The sequence below is a fragment of the Poecilia reticulata genome, chromosome 4, assembly GCF_904066995.2.
Source record: "Poecilia reticulata chromosome 4, P_reticulata-male-v2, whole genome shotgun sequence".
Classification (NCBI taxonomy): Eukaryota; Metazoa; Chordata; class Actinopteri; order Cyprinodontiformes; family Poeciliidae; genus Poecilia; species Poecilia reticulata.
Window position 1 is genome coordinate 3,625,917 of NC_088833.1, and position 24,239 is coordinate 3,650,155.

The 24,239-nt window shown below is 39.5% G+C and overlaps 1 protein-coding gene across 13 annotated transcripts in view; it reads right to left on the reverse strand.

Annotated features, from left to right (window-relative positions):
* Positions 1 to 24,239, reverse strand: part of atp11b (ATPase phospholipid transporting 11B) — a 59,764-nt gene that overhangs the window by 5,850 nt on the left and 29,675 nt on the right. For 7 of the 13 annotated variants that reach the window (XM_081606017.1, XM_081606021.1, XM_081606022.1 and 4 more), the window contains 14 exons: positions 23,204 to 23,385; positions 22,157 to 22,360; positions 20,923 to 21,076; positions 20,382 to 20,484; positions 20,150 to 20,295; positions 19,991 to 20,050; positions 18,669 to 18,796; positions 17,585 to 17,723; positions 17,154 to 17,177; positions 15,152 to 15,217; positions 14,760 to 14,863; positions 12,739 to 12,904; positions 7,316 to 7,451; positions 2,164 to 2,327 (listed from right to left, as the gene is read on the reverse strand). In XM_081606017.1, the coding sequence (XP_081462143.1) occupies positions 2,164 to 2,327; positions 7,316 to 7,451; positions 12,739 to 12,904; positions 14,760 to 14,863; positions 15,152 to 15,217; positions 17,154 to 17,177; positions 17,585 to 17,723; positions 18,669 to 18,796; positions 19,991 to 20,050; positions 20,150 to 20,295; positions 20,382 to 20,484; positions 20,923 to 21,076; positions 22,157 to 22,360; positions 23,204 to 23,385 (1,776 nt within the window). Of the gene's footprint in view, positions 1 to 2,163; positions 2,328 to 3,124; positions 3,311 to 5,550; positions 5,624 to 5,750; positions 5,816 to 7,315; positions 7,452 to 11,180; positions 11,264 to 12,738; positions 12,905 to 14,759; positions 14,864 to 15,151; positions 15,218 to 17,153; positions 17,178 to 17,584; positions 17,724 to 18,668; positions 18,797 to 19,990; positions 20,051 to 20,149; positions 20,296 to 20,381; positions 20,485 to 20,922; positions 21,077 to 22,156; positions 22,361 to 23,203; positions 23,386 to 24,239 lie in introns of those variants that run through there. The other 6 variants (XR_001776559.2, XM_017304477.2, XM_017304479.2 and 3 more) reach the window with 6 other exon arrangements.

The following is a 24,239-nucleotide window of genomic DNA, read 5'->3' on the forward strand; positions in this document are numbered from 1 at the left end:
GGGCCGGTCAAGTCGTCTGATCAATGATCACACCGATCAATGATCACACCGATCAATGCTGGGATTCAGGTGGACACAATTATAGAAACTGCAGAGGACCTGCAAACTGAGAGCCCAGCCTCCAAACCGTGAAGTAAAACCTCAACATTTCATCAAACCACCTGGATCTGCAGCTGGAGGCGCGTCACGTCACGCCACCATCACCGCTAAATATCACCTGGAGACCCACAATGCACTGCTGCCCAGTGAAATTAAAGCATTGATAAAGAAAGAGTCTACTTCCCACCGCTTTTCGTAGCTAAATATTTAATGTGTATAGTGTCAGTAAGCATTTAATATTTGGATACTTTATGATTATACCAGCCAGCCGCCATCACTGCGATGAGGTTTGGGCTACAGATACAGCGTTGGCCGAAGCCGGCCGGCTACTTCATGAAGTAGTGATGTTGTCTGTTAAAGTGCATAACAAACTAAAGGGTTTTCCCTAAAAAAAAAAACCCGCTCCCCGTCTGGACATCAAACGCTCATTTCAGGAAGAATCACAGAAGAACAGAGACAGTCAGGACAGACGACACGACAGATCACAGCACATGGCAGAGACACACAAACGGCAAATACATTAGCAAAGGCGTCAGACAGGACAGCCCGGAGGCTGCGTTTCCGTTGAAACGCGCAAAGTGGAATTACGAAAATAAATTCGCTTAATGAGAGATACCAATTTAAAAAAAAACTCAATAAAACTTTTTTAGTTTTACTGTTTTTCAGCTGCATTGAAATTTCTGTTTTTCACAAAACTGAAATGGAAATTTTTTTTTTTTTTGTGTCGTGCTGGTTTGTCTACAGCAGAAAATCGATTATTGGCAGCAACTACCCTCCTTAAATGATGTGCATAAGTGTTTACATTCGTCGCCGCCAAGATTTTGAATGATTTATTAAGTGAACAAACTTATTCATGTGTGACTTTAATTTAATTTTTACTCAGGAGTAAGAAGTGCAATTGCAAAATTGTATTTTTTAGAAATGAGTGGAAGTTTTTCGCACATTTTTATTGGAAACGCATTACATGCATTTTCTGCAAGGAACGAGAATCAATAGCTGCGTTTCCGTTACAAATGAGAGAAAATGTAGGAAAAAAAAACCACCGTTTTGTAACTGTAATGTTTACGTTGAACAACAAATTCAATTAAAATAACATGTGAATAAGTTTGTTCACATGGTAAATCATTAAAGAACATCATCCTGCTGCTACTTCCCGTCACTTCCTGGTCCTTTCCGCCAGAACTGAGACCCGATTCAAAACGTAACTTGTTCTCTTGTCACCATTAAAAAAACAAATTGCTAGATGATAAACTGCCCCAGAAGATAGCGAGATAAACGATAATATTGTCGTTTGATATAATGGCACAAGAAAACTAATTTTAAAATCAAATTGACTGGAACCGGAAGAGATTTTAAATATCCAAAATAAATAATAAAACAGAAAAATAAATGGAAAAAAAGGAATTGTGAATTTTCTCCAAGCAAAACTGTCCTTCAAAAAAAGGGCCAGACTGAAAACTTTTATCAGCTTTTGGTAGAAAAAGAAAAACGGCAAATCATGCTAATGGAAATCGTTTAGTTTTAATTTATCATGCAAATAAATGTTTTATTTTTTATTGCGACAAGCTTAAAAATGTTTCCATTGCAGTTTTGTGAAATACACCAATACTGACACAGCTGAAAATAAAAAGGCTTTTTCTAAATTTGCTCGTTTCAATTAAGTAAATATATTTTTGTAATTCCAAGCAGCGCAGTAATACGGTCGGTGGAAACGCAGCTGTGAACCGCGGTGAATAAAAATATCGTACCAAATTCTCCCTGGTGGACAGAACAACCATCGCACTCTGAAGCGTTCACCTCTACATTTTTGGTTTCGTTGCCTGTCCGACTCCAAACTCCGCTGGATGTGTGCGTTTAATTCATGCCGTGACAGAAGAAGTCTGTAAGTGTTTGATCCACTCATCTGCAGCCTCAGACTCTTTCACCCTAGAACCACCGACGCTCTGCTTCCGCTCAGCTCAGCCGGATCACGGGCTAAAACACTCGGAGCTGCTGCCCAAATCGAAAGACGGTTCATCGGGGCTCATAATCATCGTTTCTCGTCGACGCTGCAGTCCTCCCCACCTGTTGCTGCGGCTGGATGTGTGGCAATTGTTGACGCTGGCCTTGCACTGTCCCGTCATTTGTTCCAGGAGGCGGGCCAGGCGGGAACAGCCGCTCTGCCCATGTTGGTAGCAGCACAGGGACTCCACACAGCTGAGGGCCTGCGCCTGGGGGGCGGATAGAGACTGGAGGAGAGCAGAGGCGGTGAGAGCAGGAAGAGCCAGAACAGGTGTGTGAAAAACAGGAAGCATGGGTTAGTGAAACATCATGAGCAGAGGGGAGAGAGAACAAGACAGCAGGAGAGAGATTGGTGGATAAAAACGAGGGAAAAAAAACAAAAACAGAAGTTAGATCAAATAGACTCAGTTGAACTGTTTGTTATTGTTCAATGAGGGCGACGGGGAGGTGATGCTGCATGCCGTCTGGGTGGCGATGAGTTACAGGGAATACACACAACATGCAGCAACAAAACGGGACCAACAGGAACGTACAGACCGGAAAACAAAAGAAACCTGAAAGTATCAGGAAAGAAAATACAAAAATTAAATCATGAGAAAAAGTCGCATTAGAATAAAATGGAAAGAAGTCGTAGTGTTTAATATAACACTGGAGGAGATATTTTTACTGCTTCTTATCCAATACAGGAGCATCTCAATGAAGCTCAATATCTGCATAAAAGTACATTTATTTTGGTAATTTCATTTAATAAAGGGAAACCCATATTGATTTATTCCACAGGGTGACACTTTTCAACTTTGATTATTGATTCCAGATAATGAAAAACTCAAAACAATTCCTCGGTAATTGTGAATATTACAATCAAATGATTTCCATCAGACGTTGCATAGATATTGACTTAATTATGGTCACCTTTGCAAGTAGGTTAAGCCACAAGTTTGGTTGGAAAGTTTGATGAAAGAAAAAACTCAAGTTAAAAAAAAAAATGTTGCGCAAGCAGCAGCCTCAAACAAAGTACCAATACCTGGTTCAGTGACACTGGTTCCCTTACTGGCCTGAACCCAGTAAAGAATCTGTGGGGATTATTGTCGAGAGGAAGATGAGAAACATCAGAGCCAACAGTGCAGACGAGCTGACTGGCAGTTTCAAATCAACCTGGGCGTTCTCAACACGTCAGCAGGAAGCAAAGGCTGATTACCTCCCAGGGCAGCTGCAGAGACGCAGCATCTTATGAGACCCGAGGTATTTATTCACTGCGTACAACACATAATTCATGGACGGTTTTCCAAAGGCCGTCGTTTCTGTTTAAACTAAATCCTGTTTTTCACCTTGCAGAAGTTTAAAAGCTAAAATGTAATAATATTTATGTTTTGAAATCTCTCTTACACCTGACTGGTCCAAGAAATTTACAGAAAAATGTCTTTTCACATTTTCATATGTGCGTGTAATCCAGGAGTCGAGGTTTATGCAAGTTTCACTGACTCAAATTTAAGACTTTTTAAGACCATTATGAATAATAAGACAAATAAAAAAATAAATGCAGGGAAACAAAACTGTGAAATTTCTGAGGCCTTTAGGAGCAGCTTTGTGCTTCTCATGTGGCATATTGCTCTCTAGCTAACCAACTAGTAAATTAGCTAGCTGCTTCCAAGAGCTAACTAGCTTGATGACTCCAGCTTGCTAGTTAACTCTCTAGTTAGATGGCTAGAGTGTTAACTATGTAACTAGTTAACTCTGTAGTTAGCTAGAGAGTTAATTAGACTTCACTCTAGCTAGCTGGTTAGCTAGAGAGCCATATGCTAGCTGTTAAAGCCAGCTAGAAAGCATCAGTTTGTTACTGGTCACCTTTACCACCTGGAGTCATTAGAGGACGCAGCGAGTCGAGACGTTTTTACACGACTCAAACTTTTACCTAACAGAAAAGTCCTGAGACACAAAAACTACGTAAAATACGTGAGATTAAATAATCCTGTCACAACTAAATTTAAGATCTGTAATTAATGAATTTAATGTCAACTTACATTTTCTTTAATGGATTTAATAAATTTTAAGGCCTTAACTCTAAGTAATTTAAGACTTTTATGTAAGCCCTGGGAATTGTGCTGCTGAAATCAATAAACCTTTCATTGATAAATGCACTTTTAAGCAGTGGATTGTAGTGGAGGGACTCTAAAACTAAAAGTTTAAGTTGGCATTTATATTTGTGATGGATTGCTCCACACGGTTTAAAATTTACGATGAAGGCCTTCTGATCTGATTAACAAGCAGCAGCCCTTTGCCTCTACTGGACGCGACTCCATGTTTTGTACGAAATAGATTTTGTAGCTAATCAGATTTATCTGAGAGCTAGTGATGCATGGGTGAACAACGCTGGCCAGAAACATCTGGGATCGGGTCGTTCCTCTGATCTGAGTCAGCACCGCGGAGACGGCGGGTGATGTAGACGAGGCAAAGCCAGGATTAGGGAAACGGGAAAAGGAGCGGAGTCAGGTTACAAGAACGAAACTGCGGAGCGCTGGGATTTAGTAATTCATTGTTCACATTAATTACAGGAGGACAAGGAGGTCTAAAAATCGTCTTAATTGTCCAAGTCCAACTGAAAGTAAATTCATAAATAATAGGACATTTGAGGGAGTTTTGTTTCATCTTTTTGAAGCCGTATTTGCTAAAGGTGCATGCCACCGTCTGCACTCTGATGTTTTGCTGCAGCAGAATTGTGAGACGCTGGCGTCGAGCCAAACGTTTGCTTCTTGGCCGCAGACAGCAAAACACAAACAAATCAAACTCCACATAATTTATTCTCAAACTAAAGTGCTTTTAGGAGGAACTGCAAGTAGCACATTCCTCTGGTTAGGAGTCACTCGCTCAGTGGACGTAAAGCAAAACCAATCCACACATGTGAAGCACCAGCGGGTTTTTGTTTTAAATGTTCCACGTTTCCGTCAGTGAAAATCAGGCGACTGTTGGATTGTCCTCACAGTGAAACCAAACCAACGGGACCGAAAGAGAAAACAGGCTCTGAGGAGTGAAGCACGAGTATCTTGGGGGAAACATGAAACTGCTGCTGCGCACGTTGCAGAGCAGGGTGTTGCTAGGCAACCAAAGAGTGGGCGAGTTGCTAGGCAACCAAAGAGTGGGCGAGTTGCTAGGCAACCAAAGAGTGGGCGAGTTAGTCGACTCCACCAACTACATTTAAAAGTCAGTTTCACATTTCAACTTATTAAAAGTCAAATCTGCAGTTTGATTGTGTCTGTAAAGTTTATCTGACTATTTACCTGCGTGCTGCACATTTCAGATGTTGGTTTTCTTTCAATTGTTTTGGCTTAAAATTGCCAATTTTTTTCCAGAAAGTTGTGGTAAATTTTGTTCAAGCTTTATATTTGCCATAAAATGGTCACACAGCTTTTCCTTTCCTTCCCTTTTCCTCATCAGGCCATCATCCCTCCTTACCTGAGCTGACCCTGCATCTCCATCCTGCTGCTGGCCGCCGGTCTAATGCCTCCTCCCTGAACTTCTGCTCTTTCTAGTGCAACAATGAAAATTTACTTTCAATATATGGAAAGCAACAGTGAGCACAACTTCTGCACAGAAATGACAGACGGTACTGGAGAGTCACTAGTTTCAGTTCAGCCGAGACCATCTCAACTTACGCCTTTCGTTTGGGAGAATGCGGCGAAGTTTTCTGTCGTTTGGCGCTGGATGGTTGGAGGTTCATCTTTCAAGAGACGCCATGAAACACAAAATTAAATTATAAGGGCGCTAGCTAAGCGGATTGGTCAGAAAACGTTACGGTCAGGTTTATGGAAACTGGTGAAAATTGCAAGTCTGTGCAAAATTTGCCAGGTATTTGTTACAATCACAACTTCCTGCAAGTAGGGGCGGCCATTTATTGTATCGCTTATTATTTATCGTGATGCATTTCTTCGTAATACGAATTCCGATTTATTCTCGTCACGATAAATTCCAAAGAATTAAAATCCTCCAAAACTGTCAGGATTGTTAGTTTTACCGCAGTTTAATGAAAGTAACAATAAATTTAATGTAGTGAAATAAATCGCACTTCTTCTTTATGTGTCCTAAAGAAGCGCTTCACATGTGGTGTGTTTTTTAAAGTATTCGTGTTTGTTGGGCTGTGATTGGCGAGTCATGCGTCACGGCCGTACAGTCGCCTAAAAAAAGAAATAAAAGATGTTTTGTATAATCACGTTAATCGGTATCACAGAGGCACCATAAAATATTGTGCAGGGATAATAGAAATATCTTGATTAAGGTTATTTATCGCAATAAATCCCAGTCATGTTCACCCCGCCCTACGATAAACTATAAAAAAAATGTAAATAAAAAAATAAAAAATGAAAAAAATAAAAGGATTTCATGAGACGCCAACAAACTAGAAGCAAACAGATGATCAAACAGTGAGTTTCACGTGGCTGAATGAAAACACAGCCAAGACGATGAAGCCGGCATGCCAACAGCATTCTCTCCTCGTCTGAAACCAAACTGATCAATAACAGCGATTGGTGATCGGGAAGCTCAAGTTCTACATGGAGGGTCTCTGGAGCTGCGTTTCCTTGGAACTGGGCAATTTCACATTTTTAAAGTTAATTTGTTTAAAGGAACATGGCAAGTTTCAAAAGCTAAAAAGTTTTCCTTCAGGGACGAGTTTTTTGTTTTTGGCTGCATTAAAATTGTTTTATTTCACAAAACTGTAGTAGAAATACTTCGTCACATCACATCAACAACCGGATGTTACTACTGGCGGAGATGACAAAGGAGATGACAGGAAGTGACAGGAGGATTATGGCGTAGAATGTTTTTTAATAACTTATTGCAATGAACAAACTTATTTTTAATTGAGTTTCTTATTTAACAGAAACACCAAAATTGTGAAAAACATTTTTTTAGACATTAGCAGAATATTGACAAAGTTTTGTGCATAACTGTAATGGAAACGCAGCTACAGTCAATCAGGGAGGGATGAGTACGTAGGACAGGAAACTGGACCAATGAGACAAACCGTTTTTCTACACAACAATTAAAATAAAACACCGATATGGGGGATGAGCAGCGGTGCAGGTTTGAGGCAAACAGTGGGGCTGTGCAGGTCGCTGTGGCTGTGAGGAGGTGGACAGGGTTGGTTGGACCCCAGACCAGACAAGGCCAGTGACGGTAAAATGGGGACAATGGGAGAATGCGGCACAGATCAGGGTACTACCTAGGGGAGCATGAGTCTGGGCCGGGGCGGCAGGGGGAGGATAAGCAGCTAGCAGGTGCCAATTGTCCTCCCCTGGGCTCCGCTGGGCTTTAACAGGGTCATATTCTGGGCCGACTGAACCCTCACCCTGCTCCATCTGAAGGACACAAGATGCTCACAGTCAGCCCTGCTGGCTTACCGTCAGTCAGACTGCAGACTGCAGGCAGGCCAGCGACGTAACCAAACTGCAGAAACATATCCATGTTCGTCATTTAGTCCTTTACAGTCTGCCCTTACTGAAACAGAGGACAGCAGCCGTACTTTGAGTTAAAACGTCTTGGACCAGCTGATGCCTTAAATACCGCAGAGTGTTTGGGCCAGGAAGAAAACTTTATTACGAGAGTAAAGTTGTGATATCATGAAACCTCAAGACACAAAAACGCCGTCAAAGTGAGGATTGTTAAGCTTTGGTTTTACAGATAAGTAAATGGTTCATCTGCTCAGCATCAGATTATCAATCTGACCACAGATTAACCACAACTCTATTATTTTAGCCATTTATTCTCATAATACTGACGACTTTATTCTCCTAATTCCACTTTTTAATGTTTTTCTGGTGAGCCTGGCTCCGACACTCGATCGTAACCTTGAAACTGAAAGCTGTCGTTTTGGGTTTCAATAAAAGACTAAACAACAGAACAGTGGATACAAATTCAGCAACTCATTAAGCAGCTAGCAAATTACTGGATAAGCTGTGAATCAGAGAGTCAGTCTGGGAGTTTAACTGATTAGAGGAAGACGTTTCGGTGGAGAAGATCTGACCTCTGCCAACACAGCAGCTGGACGCGAAGCAAGGAAGGCTGTTTGTTCACTTACTGGTTTCTGTAAAAGTGTCAACCAGCCTTCCCACTTGATCCCGACAGATCAGTAGCTACTGCTGCTTTAGAAAACGGCTTAAAGATTTTGACAAATAGCTGAAGGATTTTTACTTCCCACAACAGAAAGAACAAAAACAAACACAACAGAAAACTGAGCAGACTGGCTGTGGGTTGAAAGAAGCTAAAAAAACTAAGCAACCAATGAGCTTAAGGCAATTAAAAGATTTCTCATGGGAAAAGGGGATAAAGGAAAATCTATCGGTATCAGAGCCGTGACAACCCGTCTGGGTCATGCTGTCACTTATCTTAAAACAATCAGGAGGCGCACAGATTGTTGCTTTCTGCCGATTCCAAATAATTTCCGTATAACCGATTTAACCGTTATGAAAAAGGTCGATGGAGATCTGAAAAGCCGCCAAGTCTAGCAGACAGCAGGCCGGTCATGATAATAAATGTTACTAGATGATAAATTGTCCCAGTAATTGTTGAAATAAACAATAACATTTTTGTTTTGAGACTGTTTTCCAGTAATAAATTGAAAATGGCGTAATAGTGGAAGTCTGCCCTTTCAAAGACCAATAATTTTATTTATAACATTTAGCTCTGGAACTGGAAGATATTTTAAATATCCAAAACAACAAAAACAAATACAACAGAAGTAAAAAAACAACTAATTATGATGTCTGCAGACAATATATCATCAGAAGTAAAATGATTAAGATCATTTTAATTCATCATACAATTAATTAATTGCTTATTGTGAAGCTGCTAAGTTGGTAACAATGCAGACAAAGCAAAAGGAGAATCTGGCTGATTTTCAGACTTTAGCAGAGATAAATATCGGTTTCATATCCGTCGCTGATCACCTAGAATGAACGGTAAGCCGGCCGATTGATCGGTGCACCCGTAGAGATAACGAGACCGAATCATCGAGCAGAGGAATAAGTCTGAAAATATCTTCCATTAAAATTTAAAAACATGGTTTGAACTAGTCTGAAATATCAAAATTAATCAAACCAATATCTCCAACTACAAAACCCCCCTAAATATTTTCTTCAACAAAACCTAAAGCTACTCTGAGCATTTCTCTTACAGATGGCAACACGTTGCAAAAATGTCTGCCATTGTTGAAGAGATTCCCACGATGACAGCAATGTGTCATGCTCCTCCCCAACAGTGTCATGCTGCTCTTTAACCCAAACAAAGTTGCTCATGCAGCTTTAGTGAGCCATCAGCCCAGAGGTGTGGATCTGTCCAAACCATGCAGCAGGACGACTCCGAGAAGAGGAGGCCGTCTCAAAACGTGGAATCAGTCCGACGGGTAAAAAACAAGGCTGGGATGCAGCAAGACATAAAAACTACCAGGTGTCCTGCTTATAAAACTACGGCATGCCAGGTGAGACCCGACCACATCCACACGCACAGCAGCAGACAGACTGCAGGGCCTCACAGCACGAGGGCCACGACTGGACAGGAGCAGGAGAAAAACAGACACCAGCTGCGTTTGCACCGACCATGTAGCTGCGCAAACTGTAATTATGAAAACAACATTTAGCACGGCAAGTTTTAGTCCTCAGAAGAGGAGATTTTTTTTTTAATCTGTATCAAAATTGGTCTATTTTGCACTTTTTTCACATCTGATGAGTCACATGACCAACAGCCAGATGTTACTACTGCCAGAGATGACAAAGAGGAGGGTCACAGTGCAGCATCGTTTTTTTTATTACTTATTTTGTGAACAAATTTATTCACACGTGATTTTAATTTAGTTTCTTATTTAATACATACCCTGCAATTGTGAAACTGTTTTTTCAATACTAGCGGAATACCAATATAAAGTTTTGTGCACATTTGAATGGAAACGTAGTTAATAATTATGTTTCCATTTACCTTTAAATTTTGCAACTTGGAGTAAAAACAATAAATCTGTTTAAAAGAAACACGGCAACTTCGAAAAAACTTCTATAAAAAGGTTTTTGCGTTAGAATAAGGTGATTTACCGGCTTTATCAACATTTGTGTATTTTTCACATCACGTGTCGTGATCAACGGCTGGATGTTGCTACTGGTGGAAAAGACAAAGAAGACAACAGGAAGTGGTCGGAGGACGATGTTGCGGAATTTTTAACAAACTTATTTACATGTGATTTTAATTTAGTTTCTTATTTAATGGAAACAACGCAGTTTGTGAAATTGTGCTTCTTCAACATTGGAGTCACTGATGCTGACAATTTTGAGCGCATTAGTATCGGAAACGTAGCTGGCATCTGGTCCACTGACCTTAAAAATTCACACATTGGCGTTACGACTTTATGCTTAATTTTTTTGTCTGTTTTGCTGTATAAATTGTGATTTTTCAACATTAGTGGAACATCAACACTTGTGATGAAAAGGCAGCTAGTCGGGGTTTTCATGAGAACATAAACTGATTTATTCACTCATTCACACATGCATTTTGCTCATGCAGTGGGTGGGCTGTGTCACGACATGCTGTGAAGAGGCAGAAACAAACGTCTCAGCATTTTCTTATGATGCAAACCATGCAGAATCTACGCCTCTCATTCTGCTGTAGCACCTGAAACTGGCAGCAGTTTCCCCGACCCGAGCGACAGAGAATGCTGGTTGGCTCGTTTGGATCATGCCGTCACAGACACAACAACGCTAGAGAAAACGCTGGAGGACGACGGATGCTGAGACTTATGAATGAACATGTAGAGGAGCACTCGCTCTGCAAAGCAATGTTTCCGTCTGAATTTCATGACATGTCAAAAGAAAACCAATTTCTAAAATACTGGAAAGTAATTTAGCAAAACAAAAAACCTAAAAGAAATAGATATATTTGACTAAATAAGACGCAGTTAAACGTTTAAATATCATCTTTAATGTTGATAGAAATATTGCATTTGCATGAAGCGCTCCTGCTGTTAGTTTCTTGCTTTTTTTTTTTTCACGAATGGATTCATTTAAGATGGATGAAGTCCACGGCTTAACGGATCTCAAATCTTCTACCTAATTTTGCCCAGCTGGCCCTTGGCTCTGGACAAAGGCTGCAGCGCGAAGTCGTCACCTATGACCACTCGGTTGGAATACATCTACACCGGGACAGCAAACACAGGGGCAAGATGAAGAACACACAGACAGAGAGGTTAGAAATCCAGCTCACACACACACACACACACACACACACACACACACACACACACACACACACACACACACACGGTCATGTTCAGACAGAACAGGACGGAGACTGAAGCAGCAGACGCTACAGACGGCACACAGGACTGGAGAAGTTGGCTCATTTTCTGTTCTGAGAAACGAGCCGAGACGATAAATCATCTCCAGATGGACGAATCGATACGGAAAGAGAGCAGAAGTGACGCTGTGAGCTTCTCAGTCTGCGATCAGACGCCAGTCATGCAGAGCAAACATAAGCGTGATAACATTCCTGTTGGAAGCAGGCTATTGAGAAACAACAAAGGCTAAAAGCAAACTAACACACGGATCACTTTACAGGCCGTCTACATTTTGGATTTCTTCCAAATAAACTTCATTTTTAAGACTTATCGTGTAATCGTTGCCAATTCTTGGCTCTAGGTATTGCTGCAGAGTAGGGGATGGCGTTTATCGCAATGTTTATCACTTATTGTGAAAACGTTCTCAGAAGAATTTTGATTTATTGTTTTGATAAATGTCAATGTTGAAGAAAAAATAAAACTAATGATATTGTCGTTAATGTTTTTACTATTTTCTCTACTGTTTGAGCATCAATATCAGTAAATTCAATATCGTGCAGTTTAGTCACATAAATCACTACATTTTCAGTAAAAGTCGTCCTAAAAATAGGATTTTTCTCCAACAGTATTTGTGTTGCAATGAGTGCTGTGTCATGCACTCACCTAAATAGTTTCCTTTTCTGTTTTTCTATACTTTTCATCTTTACCACAATGTCGCCACAAAATATTGCGATAAAAGTCCATATTGTGAAACAGATTATTAAATATTTCAACAAATCTTTCACATGAGGATATAAAACCCTGACTTGGCACAAATAATCCCAGAGAATTACTTTAAAAAAAATACAAAGTTCATCCAGGTGCAAAAATGAGAAACATTTCATGTCAATAATTGCTTTAAAAGGCTCAAAAAATGGCAGCCATTTTGAAAAATGGCAGTCATCTTGAACTGGTTGATGGGAAATATGAAAAACATAAGCTTTTGTGCCCGTTTCCACATCTGAAAGATTTTCTAGAGATATTAGCACAGAAACAAGCTGCACTAATATCTCTATATATGTTAACAGAAGACATTTTAAAGAAAACAAACCGTCTTTTTTTCATTTAAATTCAGACGCATTTAAAACTGAATTTGTTCAAACCTTTTAGAAAACATCCTGTAAAACTTTTTCATTTGAAATCAGCAGCAAAATAAAAACGGTGCAGCTGGTTTACAAACAAAATGCATAAATCTTTTAGTAACATTTAGGAAAAACAAAAGAATTTAAGAAAGTAAAACGTTGTGCTTGGCAGCAGCAAAGCGAACTGGTTTCCTGGCTGCTGGTCGTTACCTGGCTCTTCTGTGTGCTGGTGGGACACAGGTGTCTGTAGAAGACCTTCTTCATCACTTCAGGAAACAGGCAGGTGATGACAATGATGACGATGGCGAACCAGGCCGAGCCGCAGGACAGCAGCTGGACGAAGACGAAGTACATGTCCTGGGTGTGCAAGAACGGCCTGCAGGGGTTCAAACGACACAGATGTTTAACTGGAGTCGCTTTTTATGTGTTTAGTAGTAAAACGTCACTCACGCCATCCAGGACGTGGGGATTACCAACTATTTATGCAAATTTGCTCATCATTTGCAGATTTTGTGCAAATTTAAAGTCACCTGTCATTGCAACCTTTCTACAAATCTGACCAATCACCTCAATGTATGTCATTTTCTGACCAATCACTGAAACTCGACTGAGTTTCGACCAATCCTGTTTGATCCCTTCTAACTTAACTTCCTGTTTCAGGACTAAAGACCAAACCTGCGAGACGTGACGCTAAACACCAACATTTACCATTTTTTGTTGTTAAAACCATTTTGAATCCGTTATGAGGGATTTGTTTATAATGTTTTTCCACCAAATGGATACTAAAGTTAACGACTAATCGATTAAATTATTATCCGATTATTCCGATAATCAATTAATTAATTGTTTTGATAGATATAACAACTGTTATATGTATCGATACATATGACATACATCTGTCAAAACATACATATATATACACAATTTAATAGTCAATATAGTATCTAGTTCATTTAAATAACAGTATATGAACAATTATTATTAAACAACAAATAAAAAGAATCATGAAGTCTGTAAACAAAATTATCCTTCATAAAAAGGTTTTGTCCAGACTGCAGACTTTCATCTTTTGGTAGAAAAAGAGAAAAAAGAAAAACCGTAAATCAGGTAAATGGAAATTATTGAGCTTGTTTTAATTTATGATGCAATTATTTTATTTATTGCTTACCGTCACAGGCCAATTTGTGTCCTGTAATAATTATATGCTTGTATGATAATTCGAACAGTTTTCTGTTTGGGCATCGTCTCAGTTCGATATTTTGACTCCACTTACTGACCTGGAGACGTTTAGTCTGGCATTTCTGAATTTGCTGATTTTAAACTCCGATTCCCTCTTGACTTAATTTCACTCAAACAATTTCTGAATGTTAACCGTTTCATTTTGGCTTTGCAAAGACTTAATTTTGACCGTTAGTTTTTTTTATTTTTGGCCACAATCATCATAAAAAAGAAGCTTAACATCCTGGAGAGGCTGATTGATTGCAGATCGGCAGACGGACTCGGGAGGATTTGCCCTTTTCACTGTAATTTCAGGTCCTACATCAGTTCGAGTCGTGCACTTAGGTAATGTTGTTACGTCCTTAACGACCAATACAGATTCTATCAATAACGGCCCAATATGGTCACGATGGCTCCCAGACGTCTGATCGGTCCAGACCAGTTTAAACTGGTTTTACTGGTTCAACCAGGTGGCAGATAATTAACCAGGATTAAATCTGAGCTTCAGAGACGCTGGTGGGAAAATAAACAAGAGGTTTTTTTACTGCAGCACAAAGAAAGATAAAATTTACTGTTAAAAAGTTGGTCAGAGGAAAAATGATGCCAAATAACTTAATTATTTTATAAAAGTTATTAAATTCCCTCCCAGTTGAAAACAAAGAAGAAGAAAAAAAAGATCTGGAGTAAATGGACCGAGTCTGTAAAACCAATTAGATTAGATTTCGTTTGGTCGTATTAGTGAATTACGTAATTCTGCTCTGTTTTTTGTTTTATGTGATGTTTTTGCTGAGGTGCTAAACCCCAAAAACAGACTTTCTGCTTCCATTCTGACCTTTGACCTTGAATGGCTGTGGCTGTAATTAATAAATGTGACAGAAATAAAAGACAATTTGAAGAAATATTAAAACACTCGTCTGAGATTATTTTCCCGAGCTGATCAGACCAACTCCACTTTTTAAAATCAAAAAGATTTCAAAACAATAAATGTGAGACATTTTTAAGAACATTCTCACCAGATGATGCCTCCGTAGAAGAGAGAGAAGATGAAATAGAAAGCGATTGAGCCCCAGGTCACAAAATGGTTCATCCAGGTCCAGAACTGGGTCTCCAACGCGAGCTGGAAATAAAAGTCACGTTGAGAGATTGATGCAGGAACGTTGGGGGCGATTTGCTCCTGTGCTGCAGAAGAGGCCTTGCTCCCTAACAACCCATTACAAATTATCTGCTGGAGTTAATGGCCGCTGGCATCATCCTCCTCTCCACATACTCAAATAACCCGTCTGTCTCCACGGGTTACTAAGCCAAGAGACGGCAACGATAATTCAGAGCCAAGTAAACAAACTGCAGGTGTAAAAACTGCTGTTTATTAATTCACACTGCACACTGTTAACTGCTTGGCGTTTACCTTCAGCGTGACGGTGATGACCATGACGGTAAAGACGAGCGTCCCAAACGTCCAGTTGCCAAACATCTGCAAGAAGCGACAGGTTGCGATGTCAGCAGTCAGCTTCAGTTTGTCTTCAGCTGAACAAACTTCATGATCAGAAAGAAACAGAAGCTCAGCTCACATGCACAGTGTCGGTTAGTGGTGGAATATCTGACAAGTTTACAGCCTCTTCTGTTTAATTCAGATCACAGACGGTAAAAATCTCAGGTGCAGTTAATTTAACTTAAAGTACTATTTTAGAAAAATTTAAATAAAAACGTGTGGTGTGGTGACAGGGAGGAAAATGTGAGCGGATCCACTGCTTAGATTTGGATATTTAGAAGAAACATTAATCTTCTCAAAAGCTTAAAACGTTTCAGTCCAATGTTCAGCTTATGCTTTTTGTGCCATAATTTTCTGCTTAAGCAGCCAAAGACAGTTAATGTTCTGCAAAAGGTTTTTCTCAGTTACAAAAATTACTTTTAGGAGTGCACAGATTAATCAGAATCGGCAGATATTTACACAAGAAATCGATCTAATTAACTGATCTCATCTTCCTCCGCAAAGGTCTGAAAATCAGCCACTGTCTGAGAATCACCGTTTCTGTTTTAGTGACTGTCAGATCACAAAAAAAAACAAACAAGAAAAATCATCGTTAGCTGAAATCGGAATCGGCAGGTCAGACTTTTTAAAAACTGCTGATCGGCCAGAAAACTGCAATCGGTGCACTCCGATCTTTTTTTATGAGGTTAAAGTTATGGCTTATTGTTATTTAAAGTGCACTGATCAAACAAATCAGTTTTAAGAAATTATGCATGCACTTCACTTGTTTTGCTTGTGATTAACATGTTAAACTATCCATACTCCTTCAACCTTTAAATTGTTTGTCAAACTACAAACAAACTACATGGTATTTTATAGGGACTTTCTGTGTAAAACCAAAACAAAGTACCGTATAAATGTCAAGGATACATGGTGTATCGCTTAATCTCAGTAAAAATGACAAAGGTGACCTATTATGCATCCTTGAACATGTTAGGAAAGTTCTATGGCCTTCAAAACATGTCGTTACATCGTTTTGCAGAAAATCATTCTTCAATAATTAAATTTCAGTCGTTTTAGGGCGTCTTGTTAAGCTGCTGCTGGCCACGCCGCCCAACTCAATGTTTACACTCGCATGTTAAAATGGCTGCAAACAGATGAACAATTATGCAACCGTGCATCTTAGAAAAGCAGAAGTAGGGCCTCCTATACAACCAACAAGAAAGAATTAAGCGGTTTCTGGATGGTAAGTAACAACAAAACGCTTGTCTTTCCCAGCAGCCATTATACAGAGCATACTGTGGTAAAACCGGCTGATCAAACTGCTCGGGTTGCTAGGTAACAGGCTAGGTTCCGCTCGGGTTGCTAGGTAACGGGCTAGGTTCCGCTCGGGTTGCTAGGTAACGGGCTAGGTTCCGCTCGGGTTGCTAGGTAACGGGCTAGGTTCCGCTCGGGTTGCTAGGTAACGGTGCAGTTACCTAGCTTACAGACACCAAAAAACAATGAATTATTCTGAAGAACCCCCCGCCCCCAAAAAACAAACTTTTTTTAAGTGCTTGGGTTGTTTTTAGAAGCAGTTGATGTCCAAATGAAAATATAGAAAGAGGCAAAAAATGAATTTTGCATAATAGGTCTCCTTTAAAATATTTGCAGATGTAAAATCTTAATTTTTTTTTTCCCACATCACAAACATGCGCTACTTTGTGTTGGTCGATCACACAAAAATTTGTAGTCAATAAATTGAAGCTTGCAAATGTAATGTAGCAGAATTTGCACAGAATTAATAAGAAATTGAGTTCTTTAGCACAGAAATGCAACTGAATCCATATTGAAGAGAATCATTGACAACATTTAAAGAGTAAACGGGATGATGATGAATCCTCGAGTCCTCCTATTAACCTCCCAAGGACATGCATTCAACTGTAGAGCAGACTCTTACCAGCTGCCTGTTAGCTCGCAACATCTGAAGACATGCACAGCAAGAAGGCAGAAGGAAAAAAGCGTAATCAACAAAAGATGGAAGGAGAGACAACCAACAGGGAATAATCAAAGTGAGGGCATTCAGAAACGGCAAACTACCAACTGAAAGAAAGATGGAGAGAAATGACGCAGGAAAAAAAGAGAGAATGAACAAACTGTCGAATAAAAAAGGGAAGAAATAGAGAGATAGAAAACAGCAACATCAAGTCAACAGTTGTGAAATAGCAGCAGGTTATTTCTACATCCAATAATAATATTAATAATAATAATAGCACTGAAAGCACACAAACACAAATATCGGAGCTGAATTTATCACCAAGGATTTATGGCTTGAACTACTGTTTTCCAGCTTATAGAGGCAGCTGTGGAGCGCGTCGCTGGCAGACAGACCTGTCCGTTGCTCATGAGTGAGGTGTCCTCCCCCATCAGCAGGTAGGAGCCGAAGAAAAACACAAAGGCATGAGCGAAGCCCAACAACGTCCAGTACAGGAACGTCCGGAACGACAGCAGAGAGTTCTTGCTGATGTCTCTGAGGGAGATGCACAAATACCAAGTTTATTCCCCATCGAGCTTCACGTGCACTGCAAAACAGAAACTCTTACCAAGTATTTTTGGAGTTTCTAGTGAAAATATCTTGGTACAGTAAACCAACTTACAAGTAACTTTCTAGCAAGATACAGGAGTTACATTTAATTCAACAATTCCTTAATATTGATGTAAACATACTAGACCCATTGGCAGATTATTTCACTTATAACATGACATTGTCCCAATGTTATAAGTGAAACGTTTTGATCAATATTAAAGAATTATTGACTCAAAACAAACTCCTGAATCTTGATGCAAATTTACTTGTAAGTTAGTTTTGTTTTATTTTCAGGGTACTAAGATATTTCCACTAGAAACTCAATTGGGTTGGTGCTCTTCAACAGCAAAAACACAAAATCTTACCAAGTCCGGTCTAGTTTCTAGTGCAAATATCTTAGTACACTTAAGACAAATTTAACTTACAAGTATCTTTCATCAGAAAGATGAAGCAGCTCGTTTTAGGTCAACGATTCTTTAATATTCGTACTTGTTCCACTGGCAGTACAAGTACCTAGCGCCGTTAGCTAGCAACCACAGCCAAGCACAGCCCGTCTCCTAGCAACCGAGTTCTAGTTCCACTGGCAGACTGTTTCACTTAAAACATTTTTCCCATGTTATAAGTGAAACTTTTTCATCAATATTAAGAAACTGACTTAAAACAAACTATTATGCCTTGCTGAAAAGTTACTATTTAGTTAGTTTTGTCTTATTTCAAGTGAACTAAGATATTTGCACTAGAAACTAGACCAAAAATACTTTGTATCATTTCTGTTTTTGCAGTGCATCTCCCATTCATTTGACTTTGTTAAATGACATTTTGGAGTTGTTGTTTTTAAAACAGTGGCTAGTGAGTAATAGTCCGTGTTCCGTAGACACAGGGCCTCACCTGTAGAGGCCGGGTTTAGCCTGCAGGACATCGGGGTGGACCAGCTGCTCAAACAGACTGTACACCAGGATGGGCAGCGAGGTGAAGCAGATGTTGTACAGCGTCAGGTAAACACTGTCATACAGAGTCTGGAGGGGACAGAGATCATTTCAACAGCAGATTATTAGACAAACAGGGCGACTAACTGCGCACACACACACACACACACACTGTTTGGGTGAATGGGAAAAGACCTGAAGCTAATAAAAAACATTCATAAAGGTGTATGCATCTCCTAAAGAAAGGTGGGACATTATAATGTGATCATTGGATCTGGTGGACTCGGTTCGATTTGTTCTGTTTTCAGCTGCTGCCGTTCGATTTCACTCTGCAGTCGAACAAAATAAACCTCCTGCAAAACCTGTTCCTCTCCTCGCCTGTGGGGGCGCTGCACAAAAAACACTGAAAGAAAAGATACGGAATCCTCTGAAGAAGACACTGAGCGCAACATCCTTCTTCACAAAATACAACAAAACTTGAGTAGTGACAGATTTCAGCGGTTGTTGGATTTATCCCGCTAATGTTAGACTCGCACATTTGTTTTGGTTGAATTTACCCAGAATGCATCAGAGTCGGTGTTCACATATGTAGGTCTGTCACAATAATTTTGCTGGATGATAAACTGTCCCAGAAATTTTCACAATAAACAATAATATTGTTATTTTGAGACAATTTTCAACTAATCAGTAATAATAATGGCTGATTAATAAAATGTATCCAAGTATACACACTCAAAAATAAAAAAAAACTTTAATTTCTAAAAAATACTTGAAGTGGAAATTATTTTAAATATCCAAAATAATAATAAATAAAATGGATTATTAAGTCTCTGTAAGCAAAATAGCATTTGAAAAAATAATGATAATTCTGCTTAGACCAGGAAAACAGGCAAAAGTGGCAGGTAACACAAACCAACTACTTCAAAATGGCGGCTTTTCAAAAATAAATGGGAGCATCGCTTTACTTAAAAAAGTATTGAGCTCATTTTAATTAATCATGGGATTAATTGATTTATTGGGACACGTATGAATTTGAACCGTGTCAGATTTCACTTCAACCGAACCGAGGTTTGCAGGCGGACCAGAGTTTGTTTCTTTATTGGTTTCCATCAAAGTTTGACTCACTCTTCCTAAAACAAACTGGACTTTTAGACAAAACAACTAAAGTTTGATTAAAGCAAACTTAACAGGGCTGGTGTGAATGGAGCCTTACGTACTTTAAAAATTAGGAAAAATAAACTGGATGTCAAAGGGAATATAGTCAGAAACAGAAATACGACTTACTTGTTGTGAAAACAAGCAGAAGAACTGGTATATAAACTGTGGCGTAATAAAACACACATTCTAGAAAAAACAGAGTGAAAAAACATTCAGTCATACTGGAGAAAGAACAGATTATTATGCATTTTTTAAATTCAAAGCCACTGAAATGGTAAATCCTACCTTGTAGAAAAAGTACTGTACAAGAGTAGCTACTCGAATGTAGTAGAAGTGACCGTGGACCAGCAGGAGTTTGGACAGGAACTTAAACCTGGCGATTGCATAGTCACTGTTTCTCACGGCCTGACGACCCTCCTTTCCCATGATGCCTGGGGGTTCGGGCAGGAACAGCTCAGACATCTACAGCACAGCTCCAGGTCGGGTTTATGGGTTAGATGTGTGTGTGTGTGTTTACCTATGCCTACGTGAGCTTCTTGTATCATACTGACATCATTGGCTCCGTCCCCAACAGCTAATGTTATCGGCTTTTCTGGAGAAGTCTTTAGCAGACGAACAACCTGAAAAAAAAACATTTAAAAACAGCCTAACCCTTATATTTTGTCGTAGAGTTGAACTGAATTCAAAGTTCAAATAAATAGAAGTTGTAAGACAAGATGGCCGCCCTGACATCACTCTGAACTATGGCAACCCAAGGGATCAACTGGTAAAAGAAAATCCTTATTTAATAAAAATTTTATTCAATTCAAATCTAGTTATCATCCAGTCATATTTTCTACATTAGTTAAACTTTACATAAAACAAAGTTAACACAGCAGCTCTTGTTTTGCAGTGTTGCCGTTTGAGATTAGAACAAGTTTCGGCTCCAGAAAAAGTGGAGAGATTCACTAATTTAACCCTTTGAGTCAGAGAGACTAACGTGTAATTTAGGCACCATAATTCCTAATCTGCAGTTAATCTGGATTTTTCTTCCTGCAGCTGGGGCGGTGTGTGTTCACCTTGGCTTTTTGCAGCGGGGCCATGCGGCAGCAGAGCACAGCCGAGCAGTTTTTACACACTTCCATGAACAGCTTCTCATGTTCCCTCAGCGCCAACGACAGACTGGCGCCGTCGACCACCAAGCCGTGCTGGATGACGTGGTCTTCCTTTATCCTGCAGGCGAAGACGAGGAAGACAACGGCACAGGAAGTGAGCCACGAATATCGACACGCTGGATTCTACTGATCACTTATCAGAAAATAACATTTTAAAACCACAGTAACAGATCGTTGTTCCTGTTCATCACCAAGATGGAACTGTAGAAATGTTGTGCATATTAAATATTGGGTGTTGATATTAGGGCGGAGCGATGCGGCTTAAGAATAAAATCTCAGTTTTTCCATTCTGAATACAATTTTAATGTTTTTGTTTGTTGGTGGGGGGGTCAAAAAAGAAATTACTGTGTTTTTTTATTTCAATCATCCTTTTAGGGCAACAAGAATTTTTGTTTAATTAGAATAAAATCATAAAATTAAAAAATACACAATTTTAAACAGAAAAAACGTGATAAAAGTTGTTTTAATGCGATAAAAGCTTAGACTTATCAGATCTGATGTCATCAGTTCTCAAAATAGACAATTTTGTTTAATTATTTTAAAGTCCTGCGACTGATAATTTGCTACTGACGTGTTAAAAGTTTAAACATTTTTCTATGAAGTATTACTCATTTTAATTTTTTTGCTTTTTGTGTTCCAGTTCTTATAAAATTACAACTTTATTGTGGTAATTTTGACTTTATTCTTATTTTACTATGACTGTATTTTTGTGACGTTATGACTTTATTCTTGTAAAAATGTTAGCCTGGCCCTGAAACGCCGTCAGAGTAGATATGAATTCAACATTTTGAAAAAATAGAAGCGGGAAAACAAAAAGATGGCCGCCCTCGCATCACTCTGAACTACAAAACACATTGGTGAAAAAACAAACAAGATTTTCAGAACATTAAACCTTCTAAAACCAAAAATTCAATTAATGGATCCAATTGATTTATCGCCCGGCTCTAATTGAAATGATTAGAAATAATGCATATTTAGCTACAACTTATTTTGTTGAATAAAATCACCAACAGGAGAGATTGAAATTAGGATTGTCATTATAAAATTAGTCATGTAATCTCCTTCATAGCTTATTAAACATAAAATCCTGCCTGTATTGATGATTTATTAAAATAATAAATAAGGAAATGGCAGGCACCTTCGGGCCAGCCTGCGGAGCTGCTCTGCACACTCGTTGTCGGAGCGCTGCTGCAAAAGCTCCAAGATGTTCATGGTTCGGTGGAAATGGCCGCATGACAAGCTGACGCTGACCGCCGTCTCGTGTTTGTCCCCCGTCAGCACCCATACTTTGATTCCCGCCAGACGCAGGACTTCGATCGTCTCGGGAACTTTGTCTTGAAGCCTGAGAAGGAGGAGAACGTGTTCAGCGTATGGACATGTCATACACCTGACTGTTAAGACAAAACTAACAGGTAACTTCTCAGCAGGTTGTAGGAAAAATTAAAATCATGCAAATGGAAATTATTGCGCTCGTTTTAATTTATGCGATTAATTGATTTACTGCATCAGGCTCAATTACAAGTAACTTCTCAGCAAGAAACAGAAGCTTGTTCTCCATAAATAATCGCTCAACAATAATTGCTTCACTTATGACGTTTCAAGAACTTTCCAGGATTTCAAGCCCTGTACATAATGCATGAAAAAGGCCGAGTTACGTTCATTTCCCCTATAACTCACTAATGTTCCTTGAGAGAATAAGGACACTTTCTATTTCAAAAAAAACTTTTCATATCAGCGGCTGTTTTTATTTTTCATATTAGCCTGAAAACTGAAGGAAATATTAGTCATGACTTTCATAACATAAGAGCCTTTGATCGTGACTGAGAGTGAGCGGGGAGAGAGAGAGCAGAGACGAACCAAGTGTGAGGAGCCGAGGCTTAGGAGCAGATGGTGAGTGGCTGAGACAGGAAAACTCTGAGTTACAATAAGAGAAACCAAAATTTAAGAGCAAACTTATTACGATTTGCTCAGTCTGGTGTTGAAATGTTCAAGAAAATATAAGTTCAAGTCCTGATCTCTGGCTGATTAACTGGCGTATTTCTAATCAAACTGCCATGATCAGCTTTAATAAAACGTAATGAACTCGATCCTTTTTATTTCTGTCAGATGGAATGTAAATGTTCACTGTAAAAACTGTTTGCAGCAGCAGCAGCATTGCTGTGAATCGAGATGAAAATCTCCGTACTTGTCTTCGACGCCGGTCGCTCCCAGGACGTGCAGATTTTTTTCGACGTAGGCGAAAGCCTGCTGCAGTTTCTCCTCACGCCGCTGCAGAGCCGTGCGAGCCGACATCAGCCGCTTCTCCACATCGATGTACTCCTTCGGAGTGAAGTGGCGGCATGCGACAACGAGGGTACGCAAACCTTTCTGCATCCGAACAGAGACGAATAAAAACAGGTTAGATGGAGGACAAAGGCATTTTTAAACATGAATTAAGAGTAGTGGTGCACCAATTGCAGTTTTCTGACCGATCACTGATTACCGATCTATTAAAAATCCTGACCTGCCGATTCCGGCTGATAGCATTTTTTTTTTTTTACTAAAATGTTGCTAAACGTAGCAAGAAAGTTGCCAACAGTGAGATGACTATTGTTAACTGCAAACATGTAGAGCTGATCTGGTGGGCCAGGCTGCTAGTCAAACCTCTTTCACAGCAGCGCAGAAGAACACAACAGTTGATTTAAACAGCTTTGCCAGGGTAGATGAAATCGGTGGTTAAGATCGGCTTCACGTGTAAAAATTGGCCGATCACCGATTTCCCAAATTTAGAGAAATCGGCACCGATGAATCGGTGCATTGAAGACGATAAGGTGTCTCCATGTCAAAGGGCAAAACTCAAGCGAAGCAGATGCAGATGAGACGAGATTCATAATGGAGGAAAAAAGAAGAGGAAAAACTCAAATTATCACAGCTTGGGATTAATTCAGCGAAGCGGCCTGAAGGCTTGATGACCAGAACCCGACCCAGAACGCAGCACCGAATCTGAGGGTTGACATCTGATGATATGATGTGGAAGATGGGCGTGTGTGTGTGTATAAAGAGCACCAGAGCATAAATTACCGACTGTATCATCTCTAAATGCCAGGCTTACACACAGAAGCCTGGCATTTATTGACTGCTGAGTCAATAAATTTGACTCAACAGTCAAATTTATTCACGTTTGAGTTTAAAGGTTTTAAAAATTCAGAAATAAAAATTTCAAGTGTGATTTTGAAACCTCT